At 36.0% G+C, this 24,080-nt stretch overlaps 2 protein-coding genes across 2 annotated transcripts; both read left to right on the top strand.

Annotated features, from left to right (window-relative positions):
- The first annotated feature begins 4,575 nt into the window (after positions 1 to 4,575).
- LOC101534128 (olfactory receptor 5M10-like) lies at positions 4,576 to 5,523 on the top strand. Its single transcript, XM_058662255.1, has one exon. The coding sequence runs from the start codon at positions 4,576 to 4,578 to the stop codon at positions 5,521 to 5,523; it is 948 nt and encodes a 315-aa protein (XP_058518238.1).
- Positions 5,524 to 20,966: 15,443 nt separating this feature from the next.
- LOC101533889 (olfactory receptor 5AP2) lies at positions 20,967 to 23,468 on the top strand. Its single transcript, XM_004585538.4, has 2 exons — positions 20,967 to 21,947; positions 23,436 to 23,468. The coding sequence occupies exons 1-2, from the start codon at positions 20,967 to 20,969 to the stop codon at positions 23,466 to 23,468; spliced, it is 1,014 nt and encodes a 337-aa protein (XP_004585595.4).
- The last annotated feature ends 612 nt before the right edge of the window (positions 23,469 to 24,080 follow it).

Raw genomic sequence — 24,080 nt, 5'->3', positions numbered from 1 at the left:
CATCTGGATATCAAGTGTACCAAATAAGACAAATTATACGGGAACACAAAAATACTGAGGAAGTATTGCTATTTTTGATGTTGTACAATTTGAAGGCTCATAGAAAATTTTTACATGGTAATATGGAAAAAATGAAGTCTGAAAACTGCATCTGAATTATAAAACTTTATGCAATCTTTCATTCTTTCTTGGTCATTGTCCTTATTGCATTTTTTTTCTCTCTCCCTTGACTTCCTCATTGTTTACATGTGTTTCAGGGTACATAAACATTCATTTTCTCTCTAATCCTCTCAAGGTTTCAAATAGTTTTCAATAAATGCTTGTCAAATGAAACAGTGTTTTAGTGGTGTAGGAAACATCAGTGTGGAGACAATTGCAAGAAGGCTTCTGTGGGGGATACTGAGAGATCCAAACTCAGTTTTTCTCCCCTCAATCACCCACTGCAAACATCACAGAATAGGAATGCCCATCAAGCTTTCAGTAATATTGTGTGTTTTATATTTCCCTGAAAATATACTAGGGATTAAAGTGTTATCCTATTTAATATGGACAACCCTCTTATCTCCTGATAGACTCCACTTTCATTTGTCAACCAATGCCTCCCTCAAAGGCATCAGAACCATGTGTTGGTGCCATCATTCATTTGTTTTGTTTTCTGTTTGTTTTATTAATTTATTTATTAATTTATTAAATTGATTATTTAATAATTGATACATAAAATTCATTTGTCACATTATTGCTTGATTTGTTTTATTAATCTGTTTAAGGAATGTGACCCGTCATCATCATTCATCTCTATACTTGCCACCTGGTTTCACTCTGCTCAGGTGGGCTTCCATGTCACGTTACGGAAGGACTCAGTGTCCCTTGTCACCCTCCATTGCAGGTTACAGGCTTCCTTCTACTCTCTTGACCAGACTCAACATACTCTCAAGGAGCAATGTTGTTCTACTTACCACCTGTTGGATTCCTCATATAGGGGAAGGTTGAGCTTCTGAACATAATACAAATTGAAAGTATGTCATTGTAAAAAAGTACAACGAGAAAGGATCAGTTCAATAGTATCATTATGGTGTTAAAATTCTACATGACTTATATTGCACTTACATAAATTAAAAGCTAAAATTACTTCCAAAAAAAGAAAATGAACCTGAACTTCTTAAAACTCTTGCATCCTATTTGTTAAACTTCTCAGAGCTATTAGATAAAAACTTTCCACATTACTACACCTGTTTGTTAATTTGCTTTATATTTCATCCTCTGAAACCTAAAAAATAAGATGTGATCACCTCTGTATTACTGCTTTTGAATCTGTACATATATTGTTCTTACTTTTGTGTCATTATGGCTAATATATTTCTCCTTTGTAACTAACATAAACTCTTTCAAGTTTTTGGAGTTTTACATGGACTTTGTTTTTGAAATTACATCTGTATCCATCACAAGCATGTGTGTGTTAGAAATGTCCATGGATATATTTCTCTTCCAGACATAAATAGCTACTTACAAATTTGTAACCCATTTTTTCTTAAAATGACGTCATCATATTTGTTCTATGAATATTATTTTGAAAGTAAAACATTTTATTACAATGTTGCCTATTCACCTATATTAGTAGGTAGACCTTTCAGGAAAGAGTTTACTTGGAATAAAATCTTCATCCTGATCTCTAAGTAAGAGATATGCCACATTAAATATCAGGGAGTTAACATGGCCATTTTGTATTGCTATGAAGCATTTCATTCCACAGATATGATTATTTTAGTCTTAGTTTTAGATTTTTTTTGTTAGGTTGGTTTAGGTTAGAAATTTAAAAATAGAAAAGTTATGATAGATTAGCCTTCTCCATTTTATTCCAGAAAAAGAATACATGATAAATACTCGAATATCAGACTTCATGGAGTATTAAGGTTATTTTTATATTGATATAAACTTTGTTTTATTAACCAATTTATAGCATAATTCACCATTTGTGGCTATTACTAAAATTACGACTATCTTTCTTGTGTTCGTCAGACTGAATTTTGATTCAGTTCATTGCATTGATTTGGAATTCTTAAACTCTTTTATATTTCTTATAGTAACACAAGGACAGTGTTTGATTATCTTTCTATGTTCTGTCATCTTAAATTACCTGTATATAATTGAGAATATAAATAATCAATTTTATAAATGTTCCCAATTGTCATCCACGTATTTGTTTCAACATATATTCATCATAATAATTCAATATGGAAAATCATTACTACTGCGTAAATGCATACATTTCTTCTCCAAAGAACCATCAGCCCCTCAACAGAACTTCTAGTTCCTTATACTGTTATACTTCTACTGATTTTATAGATATAGATAGATAGATAGATAGATAGATAGATAGATAGATATAGTTTTACATGCACTTTGATTTTTATCAGAAGGTCAGATTTACAGAGAAAAGGAGACAGAGGGAAAGATCTTCCATCTGCTGGTTCATTCCCCAAATGGGTGCATCAGCTGTAGCTGAGCCATTCTGAAACTAGGTGGCAGAGGCTTCTTCCAGGTCTCCCAAGTGGGTGAAGGATCCCAAGGCTTTACAGCATCCTCTACTCGTTTCCCAGGCCACAAGCAGGGAGTAGAGCAGCCTGGAGACAAGCTGGTGTTCACACGGGATTCTGGAGGATGCTAAGCCAGGATTCAGCACTAGGCTATCATGCTAGGCTGTATTATATTGTTGTTAAGACATCCAGTCTACTACGTATTTTTTTCTCAGATTTCTCATCTATCACATATTTTAAACTAAACTCTTTAGATGATCCCCAGATTGTTTATAGGGGCAAACTTAATAATATAAAGGATAATTTCTTTATTTTTCCTACAGTAAAAATGTACAACATATCTATTCATGTTTTTGTTTCCTTTGGTATAACTGAAAATGATAATTTCTCTCTTTGGGCTAACAATATCTCTCACACACGATCACATATGTTAAAGTGTGAATACAAGTGATGTAGATTTGAGCCACCAAGGAGCATGAAATTAAGCTTATACTCTTGAGAAATATTATTTTAATTGGTTGTTTAGGATTATCTTAAAGACCTCTAGAGGCAAAAGCTAAGAAATTCGTTATAAAGCTCTCTACTTTGTTTTCACAAACTATGATGTGTCCATATTCACAGGTAGGTTATTTTCTGCACTTGTTCCTTAACGTTTTCTTGTCTTTTATGAGTGTAGAAAATATAATCTTGACAACACCGCATTTTTTCTTCAGTAGTCTCTTTTACATTTATGTATTGACAGATCATTGATTTCCTAAAGCTTCTTGATTTCTATAAGCTCTTCTGATGTAGGATATTATGTAAGAATCAAGCTAACAGTGGCTTTGGCGAATAATGCTTGAGTAGTAAAAACAGTCCAACTGTTGCTTGTTTGTTTGTTTTCAGAACTGAGAGCAAATACTTTGAGTTAGAATTTGAGGACACACTTACACATTGTCCATGCAAACTTTGAGAAATATTTTCACGAGTATGTGACCCTAAAATGTGGGAAACAAAAATATCCATTGTTTCTCAGATCCTTGCCTTGTTTATCTACTCTCTCAATGTTTTCTTTTGAGAAAGCTCTCTGACAATCTACAACATCTAAAGCATCCTGCCTGCATTTTTCTCCATAGTCCTTGCTCACATGTTACATACATGCCATTTTCTATCTGTTCACCGTGTTTTATCTACTCTTAAACACATGCTGAGAGTGGAGAATTTCTTCATTGCATGAACTTCACTGTGCATAAAAATATGGATAAAATTCCACACAGAATTAAGAATAATTCTTTAGTTGCATCCTTTATGTAATCATCCAAGAGATAAATTTCAGAATTCATAGTTTTAATTTAAAAAATGTATGACAGAACAAATTGGATTTTAGGGAAAATGTAATACTGAGTATACATCCTTTATTTGTAATCTGAACCAAAAGGATATTAGGATAGAAAACACTCAGGAGATGCAGCTTTTTCATTTGTTCATTTAAATGATTGATGTGACCTGATTGTATTCATTTGTTACTTCCTCACTTTTCAGTGTCTTCTACAAGGTTTAGACAAATACATCATGCATAAATATACCTACATATATATTTTACAGGCATTTCAAAGAGAGATGGCAAACTAAATTTTAAAAAGCAAGTTTAATTTCATGCAAAGAAGTTCTTTTAAAGTATATAATAAAACATACACTTATGGAAAATGCATGGCATTAATTCTTTTGAATTTTAACCATTACTTTGACTTTCGTTGTCAGAAATGTCTTTAAGTACATGTATGTACTTGTACATATCATTAATGTTTGAGAAAAACAGAAAAAGGTAGGAATGTATTTGTGTGTGCATTTTGTGTTTGAGACAAAGAGAAGATGGGTAACTGAAAAATACTGTGTGAAAAAGTTGCATAGACATACAGATGTATTTAGTAAAAAGAAAAGAATAAATGTATCTGAGGAAAAATAAAGTGGTAAAATGATAAAAATCAATAGAAGAAATGTACAATCTTAACCAGGCAGAAGCTCACTTTTATATCATTTTCAGTTCTCATGGAATAAGAAAATGTGCTCCTCAAACCATACTGCAGTTACAGAATTCATTCTCCTGGGACTCACAGACAATCCCGTGCTGGAGAAGATCCTGTTCGGGGTGTTTCTGGGCATCTACACAATGACACTGGCAGGAAATCTGGGCATGATCATGCTCATCAGGACCAATTCTCACCTCCAGACACCCATGTATTTCTTCCTTGGCCACCTCTCCTTTGTGGACGTTTGCTATTCTTCCAACATCACTCCAAAGATGCTGAACAATTTCCTTGCAGAACACAAGACCATCTCCTATGCTGGCTGCTTCACACAGTGTTTCCTTTTCATTGCCCTGGTGATCACGGAGTTTTACATCCTCGCTTCAATGGCAGTGGATCGCTATGTAGCCATTTGCAGCCCTCTGCATTACAGCACCAGAATGTCCATGAGCATCTGTATCTCTCTAGTGGCCTTTCCCTATGTGTTTGGCTTTCTCAATGGACTCTCTCAGACCCTGTTGACTTTTCACTTATCCTTCTGTGATCCCCTTGTAATCAATCACTTCTACTGTGCTGACCCGCCACTGATAATGCTGGCTTGCTCTGACACCCACGTCAAAAAGATGGCAATGTTCATCGTTGCTGGCTTTACTCTCTCAAGCTCCCTGTTCATTATTCTTCTGTCCTACCTGTTCATTTTTGCAGCCATCTTGAGAATCCGGTCTGCTGAAGGCAGGTACAAAGCATTTTCTACCTGTGGTTCCCACTTGACCACAGTCACCCTATTTTATGGCACCCTCTTCTGCATGTACTTAAGGCCCCCATCAGACAAGTCTGTAGAGGAGTCCAAAGTAATCGCAGTTTTTTACTGCTTTCTGAGTCCAATGCTGAATCCAGTGATATATAGTCTGCGGAACAAGGATGTGATTTATGCCCTGCAGCAAATTATTAAAGGGAATTTCTTGAATAAGACTATAGCTTAGGTATGTCTTCATTTTTAGTCTCTGTCATAACTGTGATTTCTTTGAGTGGCTAACTACCACTCTGTTTTCATAACTTTTACTTCAACCAAAACTCTTCTGATCACCTTGTAATATGTTCTCAAACTCACACTTGCAACAACAAACGCTTTTTTTTTTTTACAAAGTTACAACATTTTATTTAAAATATATCCTTTACTGGAGAAACTCTAAATATGTAATGTGGTTTACAGAACCAAACAGAATCTCTGCTAAAACCTGGGTGAATAAGTAGGCTTGTGGTTTTTTTGCTTCCCAGTGATGAGCTAATACATAATCTATAGCTACGCCTCTGATACCTGACTAATCACCTGACTCACTGGGCCCAAAACGCAAACATATAGATTATCTGAATTTAACCTTTCTACAAACTGCCAAACATAAATGTAATTATCTTGAGGATCTCTTTGTCCATTAAGTCATACAATTTATATTTGTATGTTTTGAGTGTAAAATCCCAAGTCCCCATTTATGAGTTTTCAAGGGTATACCTTCAATTCATTGAACAATACAGCATAATGGCATTTCAAGTAAACTTTTCATTGCAGTAGCTCTAAGAGTCCATTGATTGGTAGTCAGTGAGGAACAAGGTCTGTCAATAAACATAAGCAGTAAATAAAGGTGTGAGTATATTTTGAAAGACACAACCAGGTGTTCACATTGGTTTATAAATGTGTTTTTGATTATTTCTGCGTGAGGTCAGTAATTTTCAAAACTTTTGTTAGGAATCATTAGTTAAAAAGACTCTATAAAGGGATACATGGTTCACTTACCTTAAGGCTATATTAAAGTGCCTTCTGGTTGAACCTCTGCTCTCTTGTGTCCAGAGACACACACAGGCGGAGAGGATATATTCATTCAAAAGCATTGTATATTCAGTGTTTAAATACTTTGCATTGTGGTTTAATTCATCCCGTTAAAGAAAGTGCTGTATGGATTCTCTTAGTGTACTTATCTATATAATGTTAAAATTATTTTTTCAGAGTATCACTCAGACCTATAATTTTCTTTACATTTTGTCCAAATCCTTGCTTGACAGAATAAGTCTGGTATATTAATATCTTATTTAAGGAAACATAGCTAAAGAGAGGAGATGTTACTTGAATATAATATTTTAGTTGAAGAGCCATTTGCTTGCCTGTACATTTATGTCAGGTTGGCTGGGATGCCGAATCTCTAGGGACTGGCATTGAAGCGTAGCAGGGAATGTTGCTCCCTGCAATGTTGGCAGCCCATAAGGGTACCAGTTCAATCCTGGCTGTTCACTGATTCAGCTTCCTGTTAATGCGGCTGGAAAGCAACAAGACCCTGAAACCTCGTGGGAGACCTAGAATAAACTCCTGGCTTCTCTCTTGCTCAGCCATTAAAATTGCTATCATTTGGGAATTAAGTAACTGCAGAAAGAGAGATTCTCTCTTTCTCTCTCTGCTTCCCCCCATCTTTGCTTTAAAATGAATAAAACAGTTTAAAGAAGAACACTCACTAGCCACAGCAATTCAGGATATGATTCTATCATGTCTAAGAGGATTTGATGGCTGTAGAGTATTTGGTTCCACTTTCATTTGGAGAATGAGCATCATTTATTCTGGGACACGTTGTTTTGTTTTATAGCAAACTTCTCTTTTTGTTAAGTCAGACATTGCTTTCACTCTCAGCAACTGGAATGATTGGTGATCTTATCTCAAAATGTTCTGTAGAAATCAATTTAAAGGTTGTCTATATTTTATGAAACATATTTCTGGTCCACAGAATCACTGAACCTGAACACAGGTTTAGGACCTTAATTAATCCTAGTTGGTGGATCTATTTGTCTTTATTTGTACTCCATCTATTTACTTTTATTTCTGATTAATTTTCTTAATTTTTCAAGCTCTTGTATGGTAGCTGTACCTGAAATCCTTTAGAAATAAAATAAAGATAAAGCAATGTACATAAAAATAATTATGACACTTAATCAAAGGTTAGGGTTCTCCTATCAATTCCTATTTTAATCTTTATTAATAACATTTAGAGCATAAGCCACAGAGAGATTAGACATGCCCAAAGTCAATGAGCCACCAAGGCATCAAAAAAACAAACCCCTTAATCCCAAACTCCATCTATTTCCACTCAGTGACTAACCAGTCTTTCAACTGGCAACAAATACTTACATGAATATCAGGAATTAGAGGCTAACAAGGCTTACTTCTATAGACAATATAATGGAGGTCTTGACACTGGCCATACATCTTCTAAAAACAACATCATTTTCCTGTGATGTGTCAAGTTAAGATGTTAATTCTTGTGCACTATTGGCAGAATTGTTGTACTTTTCCATATAAAAACTAGGGATTTTGCTGTATGCTATATCTTTCTGGAGTTAATTTTAGGGGCCGGTGCAATAGCATACCAGGCTATTCATCAGCCTGAATTCTTGATGTACCGTATAGGCACCAGTTTGTGCTCCGAATGCTCCACTCCTGATCCGGCTACTTTCTTAAGGCTTGAGAAGGCACCAGAGGATTTCTTAAGTCATTGTCCTCTGCCCCCCTGTGAGAGGGTCTCCCGATGTGGGACTTGGAGGAAGCTCCTGGCTTCTGGCTTCTGACCTGCGAATCTCTGCATATTGTGGCCATTTGGGGTGTGAACCAGTGGCTGGAAGACCCCCTCTCTTTCTATCCTTGTCTCTGTAACTACCTTTCACACAGAAGTAAATAAGTCTTTAAAAAAATAAATAAATGAATTGAATTTTACATATATATATATTCCATACTATTAAAGCCCAAGTATTCATTATGAAGAGTGAGAAAATTCAAGCTATCAATAAAATGTGAAATTAGTACTCATTAATACAATATCATATATTCTACACCTATAATTAGCTTATTTGTATCATTATATTATAAATTTATATACTTGCATATTATCATTTCATAAACCAAAATTAGAATATTATGGATATGAACATTGTTTTTCATTTGGTGACATAATGCTTGCAGTTGGATTCCCAGTAAATGCTTTTAGAGAGTAACCCATTTTAAATTGATCTTTCAATTAGACACAAAACTCTACATATTTACATGTCAGCTTATGTTATTGCATGCTTCAAATATCGTAAACATATTTATCTCTTCCTTTATAATGTATTTCTCTTGAAAACATTTGAAAGACTTTTCTGTAGATTTTTTAACATGTACATTATCGTTATTATTATTGACAGCCATCTTACCACATAATCAAACATCAGAACTTATTTCTCCCTTATAGTTGTAACTTAATGTCTGTTGAACAAATTCCCTCATTTTTTTATTAAATAAAGCAAACATTTATTAAATTGTGATCAAAACATTCCATCAAATTACAAAACCTGAGTAAGAAAAACAAACGGCACATGCTTAACTGTAGTTGACATTCAAATAAAATTTGCATTCCCAAAATATTATACAGTAATTAGAAAATACCAGCCAAAGTAATATTAGGATACTTTTACGTGCGGTCTCAACAAATTTGAACAGAAGCAAATTTTAACAAAGGTAAATTTTACAGTGAAACATAGCAATAGGTTAAGGATCTTAACATGTTTATTTTACTGCTATTTGACACTAAGATACAAAAATAAGAGGATTTACTTGACATTTTTAATAAATATCTCATGGGCTGTTGAGTGCCTTACTGGTGAAAAGATTTAACTGGCTAATCTCATCAATCCATTTTGTACATTTAGTAAGCATCATCTCTGCCCTACATAACTCTTAATGCAATTCACAGCACACAAATGGTTATCATATTAAATACATAATCAACTCGGACTTCTCAACAACGAGGAAATTAGTAAACCATCAAATGGACTGCTTACCATACACTTTCCTCATAACTAAATAACACACAAAAAAATCAAAATAATATTTGTCATCACTCTAAACTATTGCCAGCAACTGATGGAAACTGCCAATTTGCCATATTCATGTTCACAACATGCTAAATATACTCTGCTGTTACTTCATCCATGGAATGCCTACATGCCTAGAACAGAGAATTTTCACCATCTCTTGCCGTGGGACCTGACTTGCAGCAATCTATATTTAGATCAGAACTAAATATAAAGAAGTACAATAATTTTAACAGTAACATCAACCATCTTTTCAATAATTCCCATCTCTAACACTGCATATGCACTTTTACACATACTGATTAAACTAAATGCACAGCTCTTTCAGCTAACTATAAATCACAGCATTTTACAAGGAAAATGACTGACTAATGCAAATTTAACACATCAATCACAGCATGAATAACAGCAGCAACAAAGTCAAAGACAAATTGTAACACCTTGATTAAGTAATGTGTCACTGAGTAGGCAGCACATGCTTAACTAAAAGGAAACACAGAAGTCTCTTAGGAACTATGTTTCCATCGCATACTCCATGGGTACTTGATGAACTCCACCTTTCCATGTTGGCTTCCTTATATGAGAGAGAATATATGGTATTTATTCTTTTGTGATTGACTCATTTCGCTGAGCATAATAGTTTCTAGTTGGGACCACCTGGTTTTGAATAGAATAATGTCGTTCTTCTTGACAGCTGAATAATATTCCATTGAGTAGATGTACCACAGTTTTTTTAACCATTCTTCCTTAGACTCACATCTGGTTTGTTTCCATGACATTGCTATTGTGGATTGTGCTGCTGTGAATATAGAATTACAGATCCCCTTCTCGTATGTGGATTTTACTTCTGTTGGGTATATTCCTAAGAGTGGGATTGCTGGGTCATATGGCAGGTTTATTTGCAATTTTCCAAGCACTCTCCATATGGATTTCCATATGGATTTTCCCTCATTTTCCTGTGTCTCTAACAACAACTGTTTTACTTGCAATTTTTTTGAGATTGATTTTGGAAAATTACACCTTTGCGAGTTCAGTATCATGGCTTAACAGGCTAATCCTCCACCTGTACCTTCCAGCTTTTCTCAGCAAGTACATCTTAAGTCCGGCTCCCTGCTTATGGCTAAGGAAAGCAGGGTTAGATGGTTCAAATCCTATGGCCCCTGTACCCATGTGGGTGACTCACAAGAAGATCCTGGATCCTCGATTTGAATCAGTTCAGCTCTGATTATTGTGGACATTTTGGAAATGAACCAACAGATGGAATATCTCTTTACTTCCGTGTCTGACTGTGTCTGTCTGTGATCTCTTTCTTTTCTGTAAATCTTCATTTTGAATAAAAATAAATGCGGCCTTAAGAAGTATGCATGTGAGATCATGCAGTGTTCCAAATTAATCAACTTATTAGGTGGAAGAAATATTTTCAAACTGCATGTTTGACAAGGAGTTAATATGCATAAGGGATGCAAATAACTTAATAACAAAAACAGAAAATCTGGTTGAAAATAGGAAATAGTATCCAAATAGGTGTCTGCTAAAAGAGGACCCAAAGTAGCCAAGAAGTATATGAACAAATGCTTAGCATCACAAATCATCAAGAAATGTGAATCAACTCAGATGTCACCTCTCACCTGTTACAATGACTATTATCAAAAAGATGAAATGTTGGTGAGAATGTGGAGGAAAGGGAAATCTTATACACTGTGGGTGGGAATGTAAAGTAATAGGGTCATTACGAAGATCATATGGTGGTCCTCCACAAAGTTACATGTAGACCTACTGTGTACCTGCTGAAGGCAAGTACAAAGCATTTTCTACCTGTGGTTTCCATTTAACCACAGTGACCCTATTTTATAACATCCTCTTCTGCAAGCATTAAGGGCCCCACCAGAAAGGTCTGGGGAGGAGTCCAAAGTAACTGCAGTTTTTTATATCTTTTCGTGTCCCATGCCTAACCCATTGATCTGTCGCCTAAGGAATAAGGATGCAGCAAGTTCTTAGGGGAAACTTCTTAAAATTGATGGGTAAGCTTCTCGTCACTTGAAATCACTAGGTGTCTGTAATGAGACAGTGAATCTTTACATGCATTAAAACTGCAAAACTATTTTCATTCCTTATTATGACTGTCAGCTCTGTGACTATTTAAAAGATTCTTCTCAAAATTAGTATCTTTGATACACAATGGTTTTCGTAAATTGTGTAATATTGATTCCTATGTTCTTTTCAGTGATCAATTCAATTTGTATTATATAATACCTAGTGTTTCCACACAACAACAATTCATTCATTTATAGCTAAATTTCCACAATTGGGACACTGGAAATCGATCTTCCATATTATTGTGTTCAACAAACTATGTCAATATTAACAAAAATGTTGTCCTGATGGTGCTTGCTGTTTGTTACATATGAAATATTCATGCTGGAGAGTCGGATGTCAATCAAGGGTTCTGATTCCTGATAAATCACCATGCTCACCTTTTAAGAAATCTAATTCCAAATGTATTCTTAATTTTTGATAAAATATGATCAATGCTTGACTATGAGTTTTTGAACATGTGGATCAGTTTCAGTCCTCAACACAGTATCATGTGTTTTCAGGTTTGTTTTTCACCACAGTTGCTTTGGCTTATGAATGATTTATTTATAATCGCCTAGGGAGCTCCAATCATCACACAGTTAAGATTAAGTTATATCCATAAATAACATATAAACAATTAGGGTGATATAGAGGTCACTGCTGAGGGTATGGCTAGCTATGAAATAATGTTTATTGTGATTATAGTGCTAAATGTCCTTAAGTAATTATTTCCCTTGGTATTCCAGGCTGGCATAAATCTATTAAAGGGAAATATTATTTTGCTCCACATAAAAGCAGACATTTTTTATATGTTGTAGTCCTGTACTGACACAACCTTTCAAATATAGTCTTCAAGTTTTAAAATGTTTAAAATTTGGTTTTATATATATATATATATATAACCAAATATATATATATTATATATATGTATATATCATATATATATATATATATAAAATAACCAAAAATTAGAATTGATATATATAAAATGGTATTGTATCAGGTATGTACAATGAACACATATATTGAAATACTCATATAACACATGCTTGTTCTTTATTAAGAACTGGGAAACACAGACATATTAAGAAGAAAATTTTCTTTTTAAAATTTATTTATTTTTAGTGGAAAGTCAGATATGCAGAGAGGAGGAGTGACAGAGAGAAATATCTTCAGGCCATTGATTCACTCCCCAAATGGCCTCAATGACTGGATCTGAGTTGAGCTGAAACCAGGAACCAGGAACATCTCCTGGGTGCAGGGTCCCAAGGCCTTGAGTCGGCCTCAAGTGTTTTCTCAGGCTGAAAACAGAGGGTTGAATTGGAAGCAGTGCCCATATGGGATCCCGGCCTGTGCAAGGCAGGACTTTAGGCACTACCCTGCCAGACCCAAGAGGCAGAATTCAAGAATTCAATAGAATAGCTAGTTTGGAATTTTTTATTTCTTCTCAATGTATTTGTGTGTATTTATGTCAGTATAATTCATAAAATCAGAATTCCATGTTTTAAACGTATGTGAACACCTATTTTTGTTTGAATACCATATTTGCATTTAATATGGATCAGATATTCTTGCTGAAAACTAGTTAATGCATTTCTTTTTTAAAAAAGATTTATTTTATTTTTACTGGAAAGGCAGATAAACAGAGAGGAGTGCATGGACCCCTACGTGACCCCTTAGTCTTGAAGTAAAAACAGAATAATTAATTGCTTGTGCAGAAGCTTGTGAGGTGTCTGAGTAAATAAACAGGACAACTTTTTCTTGGGCTGTTGTGAGAACGCACCAAGTGTCAGTGTCTGTGTCTTTCTTTATCGCTGACTCCATGCACCCTTCCCGAGCACCGAACTCGGCTGGAGCTGGACTCCGGCAAGAGGAGGAGAGACAGAGAGGAAGATCTTCTGTCCAATGATTCACTCCCAAAGAGGTCGCAATGACTGGAGCAGAGCCAATCTGAAGCCAGGAGCCAGGAGCTCTTCCAGGTCTCCCAAACGGGTGCAGGGTCCCAAGGCTTTGGACCATCCTCAACTGCTGTCCCAGGCTACAAGCAGGGAACTGGATGGGAAGCGGGATCACTGGGATTAGAACCGACAGCCATATGGGATCCCAGTGTGTGCAAGGCGAGAACTTTAACCACTATACTATCACACCAGGCCCTAGTTAATGCATTTCAATAGCAATTAATTCATACTTAATTTAAAAGCAGTATGTACCGTGTGTATAAAAACAAAAAAGTACTAAATATTTAAGGAATGTAAGTGAACTTGCAATCAGTTTCTCATGCAGGGATGGATGTTCTCAGTACTTTATCTGCTTAGAATTTGTAAAGCATTTTATATCAGTACACTGATGTATGCAAATATATAATGATTGGTTTGTGTGTATATGTTTATGTGTATTTTGACTGCCACTTAAGATACATTCCTAGATTGCCACTTATGATACATTCCTACATCTTATAGTACAATCTAGTTCCTCAGTTTCCTGGGGAGACCCTGTCTGGTCCAAGGGCAGAACCATCAGATTATCAACCCGATCAATTAAAGGCTCCAACATACCCTCAGCAACAATTAACTTCGTTGTGTAACTAATAGTTATAGTATTGAGTAACCAGTATGTTAAAAACAAGATGTTGGACTCTATGTTTAGTTTATGCTTGCAAAGAGGGACTCTCAACTGTACTTGATCAGTGGATATGCAACAAGGTGGAACATTCCATATGGGGGGATAGTGGGGGGAGGGGTGGGGTGATTCCCAGTTCCAATGAAACTGTATCACATAATACAATGTAATCAATGAATAAAAAAAATAAAATATATTTAAAAAAGATACATTCCTACATGTGGAATAAGTGAACAGCTCTCTTGGATATTTTAAAGATCTTGCTAGATTCTTCTCTTGGGTAATTATTTTTTTCACGAAAATCTCTAACAGTTTACATTTAAACTAGTGATGTTGAAGATAGCTTCTTGATCAAACCTCTAAGGTAACATCACGTGAAACCATTGCTTTTGATGTCAATTGAAATTCCTGGGTGTTAATCTCCATCAATTACTACAAAACAACCAAATTATATACTTAACAAATAATGCTTATCCACTTGCAGACTGTCTCTCATTTTTGTAATGAATGTGCACACAAAGAAATTTAATTGCTGTTTGAAAGTTATTATCAATTTGTAGTTCTTTGTAATTTTTCCTTATCTTAAAATCACAGAATCAAGTATTTACTTTGGTCTAATGATATTTCATAGAAACATCTTGATTTATTCAGGAATTAATTTCGAGGAATTTCATAATGCTGTGTGGTTAACATCATTAAACAACTTCCTCCCACTATCAAATAAGAATTATTTTGCTTTCTTATTCTATTTACATATACATAATGTAGATTGATATAGAACTTATGGAATTATATCATAATAAAATAAATAAATTTTTAAAAATTAGAGTTGAAAAAACAAACCAAACACTGAAACCAAATTTTCATTCATGCTAGTTTAGCTGTTGAACTAGAATAGTCTATATGTAGATAGGGCTTGTAAATAAATGAAAAATTACATATGCATAGGCTGATTGGGGCCACACACTATGCCAGACCCTGCGTTGGCAAGCACACACAAAAATCAGGTATGGGATCACCTCAGATAAAGTTTCTTTGGCCACCCCCCCAAATGAACTGCTAGACTCTGAACCCCAACTCTGAAGAGAAGTGCGGGTTCCACAGTCTGACTGTGGAGTGCAGGTGTCAAAGCTGAGCCTCCTCAGTGGCTCCGACAGAGCAGTGGACAGCATACCCAGGTGCACATGGAGGATATGGTAGTACATTGGCACCTGCAGAGGACACCTGGCACCACAACACAGAACAAAGGACAGAACAAATTGATCTTCTTAAGCTAAATTTTGGCAGTGAAAATTTGGGCAAACAGATGCAACAAGGTGGACTGTGTCAGCTGGTTGATTCTGGAGAGATTTCATCATGCTGGGAATGACGAGATTGGCAGCAATTCAGAACTACTGTACTATCAAAACTACTTGAGCAGGACCCTTGGAGCATGTCCCACATCGGGGACCCTGGGATATCTGGAAGACTGGGTGTGTCTTCTCCCTTTATTTCCCGCCTTCTTCCAGATACAGCAAGGAAAAAAAGAGAATGTGGAAACAAAGGTCTTACCCACTTTCCTGTAGCCTTTGACCCTGTACGACCTAATCAACTATGTAAAGATCAACAAAATAAAAAATAATAATAGTAATAAAGGAAAATTAATACTGTAATTGTTAACAATATGATTAAGATGAAAGATCTAAACATTTGTTAGAAGCAAATGTTTGGTGTCTACTTGGAACCATTTTGTTGCAAATTGAAGAATTTCAATCTTTCTAATGGCTCAGTAGTACTCGACTGAGTATATGTACCACCGTTTATTTATCTACTCTTGTTTGACAGGCATGTAAGTTGTTTCCATGTCTTAGCTATTGTAGATTGTGCTGCTGTAAGTATAGGAGTACATATCACTTTCTCATATGCTGATTTCAATTCCTTTGGATGTATTTCCATAAGTAGGATGGTTGGGAAATATGGCAGATCAATTTTCAGTTCTATAGCACTCACTATACTAATTTTCAGAGTGGTTGTACCAGTCTACACTCCCACCAACAGTGAAAGAGGGTACCTTTCTCCCCACATCCACACCAGCTGGTGTTAGCAGGATTTCAAATGCAGATCAATCTTACCGGAGTTAGGCAAAACCTCAGTGTGGTTTTTCAGATTGACAAGTAGACAGATAGGATTACCTAGGGCAGGGCCGATGTAGCTTGCTATTTCTGGACCCTTAGCTGTCTGCATAGCTAGCACGTATTAACACCACCTAGATATTGTTGAAGAATTCAGAAGAGCAGATACAGAGAGGATGAAAGAACAGATTATGTTGATTGAGAGTCCTGGCTCTGTGGCTCATTGACTGTGATTTTAGCATCTTGCTAAACCTGTCTGTGGCTTTGTATTTTCATCTCTAATGGTTACCATATAGAGGGACTTTGGAGATAAAATAAGTTGATGAGTATAAGTTACTACACACACTGCACATACATAATCAATATCCAAGCACAGGGACCCCAGAAGTGAGCCTGCACATGTATTGCCAACTGATCTTTGACCAAAAAAATAATACTCCAAAGAAAAGTCTGGTCTCCTCATCAAATGCTGTTGGGACAATTAGATTTCAGCCTGCAGAAATAAGAAGCAAAACCCCATTCTTCACTTTATGCAAAGATCAGCTGTAAATGAATCAAGAACCTAAATATTTACCCAGAAACCATCACACTATTAGAGGAAAACATAGGAAGCAGTAAGAAAGATATAGGCATTGATAAAAACTTCTTTAAAAAGTCACCCAAAGTACAGGTAGCCAAAGTCAAAATAAACAAATGGTACTATATAAAATTAAGAAACTTTTGTACAGCAAAGGGAATGATCAACAAAGTAAAGAAAAAACTCAACAAAATGGGTGAAAATCTTTGCACACTATACAACAGATAGGAGACAATATTCAGAATTTACAAAGAGTTTCAGAAACTCAACAACAGCAAAATAAACAATCCTGTTAAGAAGTGAGTGAAGGAAATGAACAGATACCTTTCAAGACAACAAATTCAAAAGGCTGATAGACAAATGGAAAAGATATTTTTTAAAACCCTTCTTTCTGCTGGGCCCCTCCTAATCCTCTGGGTCCTGCTGGTACATTTCTACTTCTCCTATTCATTTCATTCTCCATGGGTGCAGCTCTGGGGCGTGGTCATCAGAAAATAAAAGGAGAAGAAGAAGAAACCTGCCAACAAGAAGGGTCTCTCTTTCTCTCTCTCTTTCTCTCTCTCTCTCTCTCTCTCTCTCTCTCTCTTTCTGGATGGACACAGAAGAGGCAGATAGAAGACAGAATGTAACACTTCCCCAACTTTCCCTCCCTCTCACTCACTCTATCCTGGAACACAGCCACACGTGTATAATTTCCTCACATTTTTAATACCCTTTACCATTTTGTACATTGTATTTGATCCTGTTTGTATGATTCTTCTCTCAGTAAGGGGCAAGAACTTAAAAAGGATAATTAAGCATGACTTAGTCTACAACAGCTTCAAAAAATCAAAAATTTAATTTTTGAATTGTTTTAAATTTACAATATGGAAATAATTGTGAAGTTGTAAATTTCGCATGTATTGCATAGTCAGCTTGCCCTAGTTTTGTCATAATTAGCAAACTCACAAAGTATCCCCTGTATTATTCCCAACATTCCTCGATCCCTCAACCTCTCCCTGCCCCTTGGGTTCTATGCCCCTTGGGTTCTAGTAATCAACATTTTAGGCTCATATTCACTGTTTTTCTAAGCTACCTCCTATAGGAGAATGTAATATTTGTCTTTGTTATTTCACCTGACATGATGCTTGTAGCATCCTTCCATTTTGCTACAAATGATGGCCTTTCAGTCCTTTCCAGGCTTAGCAATATTCCACTGTGTTTATGTGGCACATTTTCTCTGTATATTCCTCTGATGGCATAACAACTTATACAAATATGAAGCCCGAATAGAAAGTGTAGTCAGAGCTAGTGCTAATGTTCTATTTGGGATATTATTTTGATTCTCCCCAATGAACCAAATCAACAGTTCTAATGGGAAAGAGAGCGATGTTTAATTGTTAGGAATATGGAACTCACTTCATTCTCCTCTGAGTCTGTGTATCCCATGTGTAAACCAGAGAAATAGAAAAGAGATCTGTAAAGGTCCTAATTTTAAAGTTAAAAAAAAATGAGTAGATTGTAGTGTGGTTCCATGACTGATACATTCCCAAGAGATCGATGAGCAAGAAATAAATATTTCCAAAAGTAATGAGAATGCTCACTCCAGAGTCAGTTCTGAATACTCTATTTTAGAAAGTATTGTGAACAAGAGTATACCCATCTTCTTTGATATTTAAGCCAAATTGTTCCTGTACAACAAGCCAAGATATTTACAATTGAAAAAAATGAAAAGAAACAAGACTCCATGTCTGCTGAGTGCAGAACTTCTGTAATGAATGATTTTTAAAAATCTCTTCAAACTATGATTTAACTTGGCAAAACAAAAGGAATGTCTTCCCAAGGGGAAGGATTCTGTTTTCTTTACTCCTTTACTGATTTTGATGAATTGATGCATTGAACAAAAGGTATCAAGGGATCCAAAGATTTTAAGAAGTTACAAAAGGTAAGGAACAAGTGAACTTATCTCATCATTTAACTGATTGACCTGTAGAAAAATTCTTTATCCTGTGAATTTTCTGAATCATCCATTGACTCAGGTCTCCAGAAACACCAGGAGACTAAGAGCCTCTGTTTGATACAAGCTGCATTCACTTAGTGCAGCACCTGCTCTTTAGGAGGAATCTGAACAACGAGCAGCATGATTTCTACATACATTTATACATCATAAATGTTTCAAAAAACCTTGCAAATATTTTCTTTTCTTAAGGCTTATTTTTGCTTTTTTGGAAAGGCTGATTGATTTACATAGAGAAAGAGAGACAGAGACAATGACCTTCCATCTGCTGATTCACTCCCCAAGAAGCCACAGCAGGCAGAGCTGAGCCAATCTGAAGTCAGGTACTGAGAGCTTCTTCCAAGTACCCCATGCATGTGTAGGGTTCCAAGACTTTGAGCCATCAACTACTGCTTCCTCAGACACAATCTGGGAGCTGGATGGGAAATGGACACAAACTGGCACCTATATGGGTGTTCAATGCGAAGATTTGGTCATCAGGTCGTCATGTCGGGCCCCCTCACAACTATTTTCACATACACTTAGAAATTTAAAAGCTAAATCAGACATCTCTGGGCTATAAGGGTGACTAAAATTTCAACTGGCATGTGGAGAGACATTGCAAGGATATTGTCCTGGATAGTTCTACATATATTAGCATATGATTTACAGAATGAAATGTGAAACAAAGTATATTATTTCAAATAATCCTAATGAATGAGTGTGATTCCAAATTGGTTATATTTCTTTCTGAGGCGATCCAGGAATTTTTCCTATAGCTAAAAGCATTCTAAAATTTAACAAAAGTATTGGGAGTGTAGTATCTAGTGCTTTGTGTATTGACGCATAATTCTGTCAGGATTACGATTGCTGAGTGTTAAAGAATTATGTTGTCTGAATATACTTTTAGACAATTTAGGCTAACTATGATTCTCAGCAAAAGCACATTTTTCTTTCATATTTCATATTCTCACCCAGAAAATATAGTAATAGCACTGCATATCACATAGAATTTTAATAAAATAATGCATATATACTAACTCAATACTGTTAGAGAACAGGGAATCCTAATTGAGTTCTAGTGCACATTGACAGCTGTCATTTTTTTACTTGTCATTGCTTTTTGTGTATGCTTTGTACATTTGAGACTTTTTTTTTTCATTGCTTTCATGAGAGTTAGAGTACTATGAAAACATTCTGTTTGGGAAAGGGAGAAAAAGAACTAACCATTTTTCTTTTTCATTTTTTCCTGGGATACAGTTCTTTGAATGTCAGCCATCATGATTACTCCTGGGTAGAGAACTGAAGTTTCCCTTTGTGACAGTGAGAAGTAGAGAAAGGAGTTGCTGTATGAAACAGCCGGTAATTTAGCATACAGACTCTACATCCCCCCAGGAGCATGAAATGGTGTATGGAGCAAGGGAAGGCAGCCTTATATTTAGATGAATTTCTCTCACATTCAGTAAGGTGTCTGGAAAATTCCATTGTTACCGCTGGTATTTTGTGGCTCACTTGTGGTTCTTTGACGCTGAATGTTAGCTTTTCACTAACTCGGATAGTTCTGGCATTGTCATTAGGGAATTTATTTAATGCTAGTCTGACTCTCTAGGTATCAATTATTAAATCTTTTCTCTAGCTGAAACATTGCCTCTAGAGATATTCATTTTTGATATTTGATTTATATTTAACTTATGCAGACAGCAAAAGAATAGCATTTATTTATTTTATTGGTTTTAAAATTTAAAAGATCTCTTCCCCAAGAATAAACTTTTTTTTTCTCTCCTGGTAATACTGATAAATTTCTGCATATTTAGTACTGAGAAAGAAATTGTTAATCTTCCAATTTAATTGAATCACCTTCATTCAGACGTTGTGTATAAAGATTATAGTATCATTACAAATTAAATTATTTAATATAAATAATAGTTAGATCTTAAGGACATCTTCCTATAATTATTACAATGTAGTAAATGTGAGAAAGGGTCCTATAAATGATCTGGTAAATACCAACTAATGAATACGAATATTTTGCCTCAAAGTCACTTAGTAGTAGGCAGCACATTCGGTAATCAGGAATTGATTGAAATGAAATCCAACATACTTTTTAAGGTTTCTGATACTTTATGTAAAGAAATGTTCACAATACTTAACATGACTTGAATTTGTATTCATTTTGATCAAATGCCACTTTTCATATCCTTTCTTATTACAGCTAAGATAACCAGACACATGAAAAACCACCAAAGCAGAAACCAAACAGAAGTGAGGGAGTTCATCCTGTTAGGACTCACAGACAATCCGGATCTCCAAGGTCTTCTCTTTGTTTTGTTTCTGTCCATTTACCTGATAACCATGGTGGGCAATCTGGGGCTGATGGTGTTGATTAAGCTCGATCCCCGACTGCACACGCCCATGTACTTCCTTCTCAGCAGCCTCTCCTTTGTTGATGCCTCTTACTCCTCCTCCGTCACTCCCAAGATGCTGGTCAACCTTGTGGCTGAGAACAAAGCCATTTCTTTCCATGGATGTGCTGCTCAGTTCTACTTCTTTGGCTCTTTTCTGGGGACGGAATGCTTCCTGTTGGCCATGATGGCATATGACCGGTATGCAGCGATTTGGAACCCCCTGCTTTACCCTGTCATCATGTCTGAGAGAGTTTGCTTCTTGCTGGTAGCTACTTCCTTTTTGGCAGGCTTTGGAAATGCAGCCATACACACAGGCATGACTTTCAGATTGTCTTTCTGTGATTCCAACAAGATCAACCATTTCTATTGTGACACTCCACCCCTGCTCCAGCTCTCTTGTTCTGATACCCACATCAATGGCATTGTGATCATGGCTTTCTCTAGTTTTAATGTCATCAGTTGTGTTACAATTGTTCTCATTTCTTACCTTTGTATCCTCATTGCGATCTTAAAGATACCATCCACAGAGGGTAGATTTAAAGCCTTTTCCACATGTGCCTCCCACCTCATGGCTGTCACCATATTCTTTGGGACAATTCTCTTCATGTACTTACGCCCTACATCTAGCTATTCAATGGAACAAGACAAGATTGTCTCTGTCTTTTATGCAGTAGTGATTCCAATGCTAAACCCCCTCATCTATAGTTTCAAAAATAAGGATGTGAAAGAGGCCCTAAAGAATACCTTACAGAAACATGTATTTTAAAGACACATCTCGCTATGTAGACAAGATACTTTTCATACCCGTTTTATTGTTTATCTGCTTGAGCTGTTTCTTGTTGTTAAAACATATGATTTAGAATAAAGTGTAGCTAGAATAGTTGGGCTAAACATTTAAGAACAGTGCATTCCCTATACGAGAAACTGGGTTTGTCTTGGCTTTGCTTCTAATTGTCGCTTTGAAGCAGCAGATGATGTATCAGTTGATTGGATTTTATCACCAATATAGGAGTCATAGATTGAGTGCTAGGCTCTTGCTTTTTTCCAGGTCCAGCACTGGCCATTGTAGGCATTTGTGTCGTGATCTGTAAATTGAAATCTCTCTCTCTCTCTCTTTTTTTATGCTCTCTCTTCTCTCTCCTCTGAACTATTCCTCCTGTTCTTGCTTTCCAAATAAAACATTCACCATTTATATTACGTTAGCTTTAAAGACTTTGTGGCTATTTTAATGCTTATATGAGTAAAGTCACATATCATTTTACTTGAATTCTTACTAGCTCTTGCCTAATTTTCAGTTAGAATATTTTCTCTCTTTTTTTTAAGATTTATTCATTTTATTACAGCCAGATATACACAGAGGAGGAGAGACAGAGAGGAAAATCTTCCATCCGATGATTCACTCCCCAAGTGAGCCGCAACAGGCCGGTGCGCGCTGATGTGAAACCGGGAACCTGGAACCTCTTCTGGGTCTCCCACGCGGGTGCAGTGTCCCAAAGCATTGGGCCGTCCTCGACTGCTTTCCCAGGCCACAAGCAGGGAGCTGGATGGGAAGTGGAGCTGCTGGGATTAGAACCGGCGCCCATATGGGATCCCAGGGCTTTCAAGGCGAGGACTTTAGCAGCTAGGCCATGCCGCCGGGCCCTAGAATATTTTCTTATAACTTTTATTATTGATCATCATTTAGGATAGCCAGTAAATGATTGCATAAAATGCAAAATAAAAATATATTATCTCAAAAATATATTGACAAAAGCAAAAGGATTACTAATGTTGAAAGATTAAGGAAATAGAAATAAACTGAGATCACCTTCCATCTGGATGACAAAACAACACAGCGGGTGAGTTAGTATCTGCTAAAAAAAACTCAACATTTACCTTTAACTCATAAGTGATTAAGTTCCATATTTTGCTTTTTATCCAATATACAGTCTCAATTTATATGCTATGCTGGCTGTATACATTAGTGCCTTTATTTTGGTTCTAGGAAGACAGACTCTGAAACGCATATTTTCATGAATTTCCAAAGTTTATCAGAGAATGTTCACTGGAACAATTGTGAGGCAAGAAAGATTGGCAGCAGCAGGTGGTTGAGGAGGTTGTAACAGAGGCCTTGGGCATTTACGTAGGTATCAGAACTCTAAACAATGTCCTCAGCTGTGAACAAGGGCCAGGTTTTTTATGATCGTCGTTGTGTATGTAACTTGTTAAAGAGAAAAGGGTCAGAAGAAGCAAAGTTAGTTATGAGCTTCTTCCACTTCTGCACCTGGAACCTTGGTGACAACTGAGCTCTGAGAAGCAAATATTGGAGGTACACAAACAATGTTATTCCAATTACACGGATTCTGGATTACCAAATAAAGCACATGTAAAAGTCTCGTTAGGTATTATTGTAGTATGGCATTATGGAAATATTTTGAATCTATTGGATATTATTTAACCCACAGTTTGAGGGAGACAGTCATCACAGAGTAGTATGGAAAAGTGAAGTCTGAAAACCATTTCTGAATTACAAAGCAATGTACAGTATACCATTCTTTCCCAACATCTTCTTTATCACATTTGTTTCTCTTCTTTAACTTATTTATTTTTGTTTCCTATATTCCAATGCACTTTATTTAATATTTTATCTCCACCTCTCCCAAGTTTTCACATAATATTTGATAAACTTTGTCAGATTAAATTTGTCTATTACTAATTTCGGTGGTATGAGGAATATCATTGTTGAAGAGGGGAAACAGCTCCTTCCTTGGAATACTTAGAGAAATCTAAGCCAGGATTTGGAATCAGGTAAATATCTAAACCCCATGTCTGTATTTGACTGCAAGCCATGAGCAGGAAAGTCTGGGATGCTGTAGGTAAGATTACTTTTTTTCTGAAAAAGAAAAATACT

Source organism: Ochotona princeps, chromosome 4 (assembly GCF_030435755.1).
Source record: "Ochotona princeps isolate mOchPri1 chromosome 4, mOchPri1.hap1, whole genome shotgun sequence".
Classification (NCBI taxonomy): Eukaryota; Metazoa; Chordata; class Mammalia; order Lagomorpha; family Ochotonidae; genus Ochotona; species Ochotona princeps.
This window is presented reverse-complemented; position numbering and strand designations above follow the sequence as displayed.

Bases quoted from the DNA above. Each gene is read 5' to 3' on its own strand.
- LOC101533889 (XM_004585538.4), top strand. From the start codon at position 20,967: ATGCCACTTTTCATATCCTTTCTTATTACAGCTAAGATAACCAGACAC. The intron at 21,948-23,435 runs GTATTTTAAAGA...GTTAGTTATGAG, and splicing joins AGAATACCTTACAGAAACAT to CTTCTTCCACTTCTGCACCT.
- LOC101534128 (XM_058662255.1), top strand. From the start codon at position 4,576: ATGTGCTCCTCAAACCATACTGCAGTTACAGAATTCATTCTCCTGGGA.